Source organism: Colletes gigas, unplaced genomic scaffold, assembly GCF_013123115.1.
Source record: "Colletes gigas isolate AHSC1104 unplaced genomic scaffold, ASM1312311v1 Colletes_gigas_Sc00128, whole genome shotgun sequence".
Taxonomy (NCBI): Eukaryota; Metazoa; Arthropoda; class Insecta; order Hymenoptera; family Colletidae; genus Colletes; species Colletes gigas.
Window position 1 is genome coordinate 23,665 of NW_025106752.1, and position 6,791 is coordinate 30,455.

Sequence of the window (6,791 nt, forward strand, 5' to 3'; positions counted from 1 at the left end):
ATGCTTGGAAGGACCAGCTCTCGCGACGATTTCGTCGCTCGAGATTGTCGGACGCAACTTCCCCGAAGCATGGAGAATGCTCAAGGATAAATACGGGCTTCCACGCATGGTCACGGGAAGGTTGCTGGACAAACTATTTTCGCTGAAGCAGATTGAATTCAACGATTTAGCCAGCATGCAGCAGGTCACTGTGGAATGCACAGAGACTCTAGCTGCATTAAGAAAAAGGGGCACGTCCGAACCGCTAGTAGAATGGATGCTAGCGTACTGGACGATACAACATTTCACTCCGAAATTGGAGCTGGAATGACAGAAATCGCTCGGCCTCTCGACTAACTACCCGATGTTCGAGGATGTCCGAACCTTCGTCGATCATCACGCACAAGCTCTGCTTTCGATGAAAGAGGAACGTCGAGAGGCAGCTCTCGCCCCGGAAACAAAGTCCCGCATGCCGAAGCCCATCGACGCTCGACCAAAAAGCGTCGCTTCGAAACCACTGACCAGCCATAACGTCGTGGTGACAACCGACTCGGCTCCGAAAGAAAAACGGCCGAGTGCGGAAAACGACGGGCGAGTCAGGCAAGTGCGGGTGGAAGTGTGCGGATTCTGCTCTGGGCAACACAGCCTGCCACAATGCAACCATTTCATGGTGTTGTCGGCGAACATGCGCAGTCAGTACATTCGAAATCGACTATGGTGTGTACGCTGCCTAGCTAGCTCCCACCCTACCGAGCGTTGCCCAAGACCCCAAGTATGCAACCAGTGTAGTGGGAAGCACCATTCCCTACTGCACTGTAATTACAATTGGGACCAGAAGAATGCGAGGCCGCCAGCACGAAATTCATTTGGCCGGCGTGACGAGAGCGGTTTTAACGCTCAACCACGGAAACCGACCAAGTCAAAGCCAAGAGAAAAAAGTACGGCTTCACACGCACAAGACAAACATGCCTCGACATCACACTGTACCGCGATCGGTACAGGCGCACCGAGGCCTGTTGTGCTAGCCACTGCACGAGTACGCGTGTTTGGCGAGAACGGTGCGTCGCGGATTGCGCGAGCACTGTTAGACCAAGGTTCGGAGACATCATTCGTCTCCGCGGGGCTGGCTAATGACCTCCAATTAAAACGCATACGTACCCCAGCCACGGTATCAGGCTTGGGGGGCGGCGAAACGCAAAAAATCAAATTCAGCGTTGGATTAAACCTCGGCCCGGTAAAAGGGACGAAACCGATATGTGTCGCTTACGCGTACGTCGTGCCGAAAATCACGACCTACCGCACACCGTCGGCGAACGCGCTTGTTTACACTGCGTTCCGAGGTTTACCGTTAGCCGATCCAGAAACCAGGGCCGATCCTACGATCGAAATTCTGATCGGAACGGATTTATATGCTCAGGTGATGCGACCGGGCTTCCGACGAGGGGCGAATGAAGGTCCGATCGCCCAAGAAACGGCGTTTGGCTGGGTTATATCCGGCCCTATACACGCTGAGGGCGACGGCCGGAATACGGTAAGAACGCTGCATTGCACCGTTCTCGAATCGCTGGATTACGCGATTCGACGATTCTGGGAAACCGAAGAAATCCCCACGACCTCGGTGCGGTCCAAGGCGGAAGAAGAGTGCGAAGCACTCTTCCGAAGAACCGTCAAACGGGACAAAACCGGACGGTTTATAGTCCGATTGCCCTTGAATCACCCGAGACCGGACGAAGCGTTAGGACACTCGTTCCACATAGCGCTGTCCGCTCTCGCGAGGATGAGGCGTAAACTGGACACGGATACGACCCTCGACAGAGAATACTCTGAGTTCCTCGCGGAGTACGAGTCCTTAGGTCACATGACTCGGCTTGAGCCGATTGACCAGAATCGACTGTACATTCCGCATCGAGCGGTCGTACGCACGGAAAGTGCAACGACCAAACTGCGAGTTGTGTTCAATGCAACCAGCAGAACGGTCGGAGGGCGATCCCTAAACGACGTCCTGCATGTCGGACCAAAATTACAGAACGATATCACCTCGGTTTTAACGAGGTGGCGTCTGTATGAGTACGTTCTGGTGGCTGATATCGAGAAGATGTTTCGACAAATCCTCGTCGCCCCACAGGATCGTCGTTTTCCAATGCATCGTATGGCGCGTACCTGAAACCGAAACAGCTGGAAAGCGTTTCGAGTGAATACCGTTACATACGGCACGGCGTGCGCCCCGTACTTTAGCGATGCGAACCCTCCTCGAATTGAAGGAGCAGGATGGAGATAGAGTTTCCTCTCGCCGCTCCGATTCTCGAGAGGGACACATACGTCGATGACGTATTTATGGGAGCGTCCCACAAAACCCTGCTTGAGAAAATTCGCAAGCAAGTCTGCGATCTCCTGCAGGGCGGTGGATTTCAAGTTGAGAAAATGGGCTGGAAATTCGCCGCAAATTATGCGGAAATATCCCCCAAGGTGCTCACTCCCACGCCGTAGACCTCACTCTGTTCGACGATTCCGAACTAAAGGTGCTTGGTCTACGATGGATCCCATCCGGAGACTACTTTTCATTTCGATCTGCAACGGTTTCAACCGTCTGCGTTACCGATGACAAAAAGAAATTTGTTCTCGGAGATCGCGAAGCTCTTCGATCCCCTCGGCTGGTTATCACCAGTCGTAATCCGTGCAAAAATTCTGATGCAGTCCCAATGGCTGGAGAAAATCCAGTGGGACGACCAAATTTCCACGGACACGCAAAAAACGTGGAACACGTTTTGCAGGGATTGGAGCAGTCTCAAAGAACTAAAATTCCCGAGATGGATCCAATACGGAGCCGACGGAGTTACTGTGGAACTACACGGATTCTGCGATGCATCACTCGCTGCCTATTCGGCCGTCACTTACTTACGTGTGACGACAAAAAATAATGACGTGTTTACGACATTAATCATGGCAAAGACACGAGTGGCTCCGATAAAAACACAGTCTATCCCCGTCCTGGAATTGAACGGGGCTGTGTTACTTTCCGAGCTCATAGTGCACGTGAAACGGTCATTCCCCATAGAAATGAGCCGCATAATCTGCTGGACAGATTCCACGATTGCACTCGCTTGGTTGAAAAAGCATGCGTCGACATGGAAGGTTGTGATAGCCAACCGTGTGTCAAAAATTCAGACCATGCTCCCAAAAGCTGAATGGCGGCACGTTGCCACGCGCTTCAACCCAGCGGATCTTAATTCGCGAGGTGTAGACGCCGCAGAACTCATTCAGTCCGAATTATGGATTTCCGGGGCGAAATGGCTTCGACAATCAGAGGAAAATTGGCCGAAATCGCCAGCCTCGCTCGAGACCGAGGAGGGTAAACGCGTATCGCATACCCTCATGGCCACTCCGGAAAAGGAATGGAACTTAGTTTTCCGATTTTCCCAATGGAGTAAGCTACAACGTGTGACTGCCTATTGCCTCCGGTTCCGGAGGCCGGCGGTCGGAGAACGAAGGTCATTCGATGCAAAAGTTGTCGATGCAGCGGAAATCCAGCGTGCAGCGGAAAGAATTGCACGCTACTTACAGCGTACGCATTTCGCAGAAGAGTACCGGTGCTTGAAAAAGCGCAAAGGAATCTCCTCTAAAGAGCCTAAACCCTTTTCTCGACGATAAGGAAGTCTTACGAGTGGGTGGAAGGTTGGAGAATGCGACGCTTGCATGGGAAACCAAACACCCGATTATCCTGCCGAAACATCATGTGTCTAACATGATAATCAGGCAATGCCACGTGGATACGTTGCACGGGGGTTTGCAATTGACCATGTACACGGTGAGACAGAAATTCTGGATCATCGGCTGCCGAAACGCGGCGCGCACGGTTATCCACCAATGCATACGATGCGTGAGATGGCAAGCAAATACCTCCACGCAAATCATGCAGGATTTAATACCGGAGCGCAGTCGCGCGGCACGACCTTTCTCAAACTGCGGAGTCGACTACGCGGGACCGTATCGGGTCCGCGACTCCGCCGGTCGTGGGAAAACGGCTCATAAAGCATACATAGCAGTGTTCATCTGCTTCGCTACGAGAGCCGTGCACATCGAACTCGTCCATGATTATACGACGAGTGCATTTCTGGCCGCATTAGACCGATTTATCGCCCGCCGAGGAGTTCCGTCCTGCATGTTCAGTGATAACGGAACGAACTTCGTCGGAGCGGATCGGGAATTGAAGGAACACTTCAATTCGGTGTATCAAACCCCGAGAAATGCGAACGAAGTGCGGTCAAAAGGGCATTAAGTGGAGGTTTAACCCACCCAGTGCGCCCCACTTTGGTGGTATGCAAGAAGCCGGCGTGAAATCGGTGAAACATCACCTGAAACGCATCATCGGCGAATTTACACCCACAAGCGAGGAAATGCAGACACTCCTCTGCAAGATCGAGGCGAGTTTGAATTCGCGACCGATCGCCGCTTTGAGTGACTGTCCCGAGGATTATGCCCCTCTCACGCCGGGCCACTTCCTAATAGGCGGACCGATGAATGCACTTCCGGTCGAGTCAGTGGAAAAGGAAAATCTCTCGCGGCTTACGCGATGGAGAGCGGTCCAGAAATTCCACGAGCAGCTCTGGAAACATTGGACGCGAGATTATCTCACGCACCTCCAGAAACGCTATAAGTGGCGCACCACCCAAGTGCAGTTAAAACCGAATGACTTGGTTTTAGTGCAAAACCCTCTTCTCCCCCCGAATCAATGGGAAATGGGACGAATCGAGGAAGTATTACCGGGCCGAGACAGGTGCGTGCGTGTAGTTAAAGTACGTACAGTTACGTCTACATACACACGTCCGATTACACGGTTGTGTAAACTGCCCGTCGATGAGTCAACATCGACAACGGCCGCGAGACGCACGGATAAACGAAGCCCGACGCTGAGTAAGTACATTTAAACTTTTTCAATAGAAGGTTTTGTACTTCGACCTTCTCTACGGGCTTTACGCGACGTGACCGCGACCTACGCCTCCCATTCTTGTTGCACGGACCGTGCAAGGGGGGCGGTATGTTTAAATATCGATTAAAATGCGATAGTTAATTGAAATCCGAAATAATTCGTTACCCGGTTTGTTTTCGGTTACGCGACCGACCAGGAAGAGTCTAGGTCGACGCGTCCGCTATTCGAAACATTAGAGGACAGAAAAACACGGTTCTCGAGGTTTTCTGTAAAGTCACGCGAACGATAAAGTAACGCTCGAGTTCGAACAAGCCAAGTTCAACGCCCAGGCATAGAGAAGGTACGACAATTATAAATTAAACAAAGACGGACGAGAGACGCCACGGCAGCGCCACGCGACGAAGGATTCCCCCTCTCACGCGCACACTTTTGGCAGCTCATGTTCGTCCGTCACTTGCTATCGAGCCACTGAACTGAGCATATCGATAAGCGAGCACGCTATCGAGAAGTTTCCACAAAATCTCCGAATCGGTCGAGTTCTTCGACTCTTCGTTGAGAAGCTTCTCAAAAAATTAGCCTGCTTTGTCGCGAGTTCCTAGATCAACGATCTAGCTCAGTGCGACACAATATAATATAAAATTAAAGCGTCGAGTTATTCGAGCTTCCAAGGGCTAGACGGCTCCACAGTCCAGGGCTTACTGAAAATCCCCTGGGTGGACCCACCGTCTCCCCACGGATCGAGTCATAAACTCGATCCTTCCTGGTTTTTCGAACGGTTACGAACCCACAGACCAAGGGTAGAAATAAAATACCCTTGAGTGGATTCGCCGTCTTCTAGCCGAAGCGCGGGACATCTAGGATCTCCCAGCTTACGGCAAAATTATCAGATCACGTCCCAAAATCGCTCGCCTGGTACGGCCGCAGTGCGTAGGACGTCGATTCTAAAAAGAACGTGGTATCCGGAGCAACTGTAAGTCGCCCAAGGGCGCCGTTGGCAAACCGGTACCGCACCGTGCCCGTACGCACATAACCAGACGGTGAAGGGCCGAGGATAAGGGCGACGGTTGGAATCTTACAACCTCCCTCTGATCGCCCCTCCTACGACAACCAAGGGTTGCAGGCTTGAAAGATAGCGGAATTAGAATCTGGAATAAAGAAACAATAAGCGAGCGATTCCCGATTTAAAGGGAACGCTCTCACACATACAGTCCACTAATATAGCCGCGTATCGCGGCGACTGAGATTCCCGCTCCTGGGTGCGACAAGCACAAACCAGGCGCGAGCACGAAAGAGAAAGACATCCGACGTGAGTCACGTTGTCAGGTATTTAACGCCTATTCTTGTCTCTTTCTGTTACAGATCATCGAAGCTAGACAGCCGGGAATACGTCTAGACCGGCAGACTCGTTTTTACGTACAAATTCCAAAAGTATCAAAATAAAAGGCTTAGTCGAGATATTCGACTAAGCGAAAATTAAATTGAAAATTTGTATTCTTTTCCCGACGTTCCTTCCCTCACGATCCGGACCACCGTTAGGCGAGGTTTTTTCAAACCTACTCCCCCTAACACCCACTTTTGAGCAAAAATTCGGATAGGTGCTGAAATTTTTCGGCGAAAGAAAGTTTTTTCAAATCGTTCTAAAAAAATTATTTTTGGTTGCAAGGGTCGATTAGAATCATTTTTGGTCATTACACATACCCCCCGATACCTTCCTACGCATTTTTAAGAAAAGAGTTCCTTACAGAGAATCTGATGTGAGGCCAGAAATGCTTCCCTGTAATTTCATGCGTATATTTAAAACGTCATACCTTCTGAACGGATTGGACGATTTTAATGTTTCGAACGGCAAACAGCGCTTATTTTAGTGTAGAATATTTAAATATTC

At 50.9% G+C, this 6,791-nt stretch overlaps 1 protein-coding gene across 1 annotated transcript; it reads left to right on the top strand.

The window, feature by feature from the left end:
* The first annotated feature begins 343 nt into the window (after nt 1-343).
* LOC122404221 lies at nt 344-2,143 on the top strand. Its single transcript, XM_043408150.1, has one exon. The coding sequence runs from the start codon at nt 344-346 to the stop codon at nt 2,141-2,143; it is 1,800 nt and encodes a 599-aa protein (XP_043264085.1).
* Nucleotides 2,144-6,791: the final 4,648 nt, after the last annotated feature.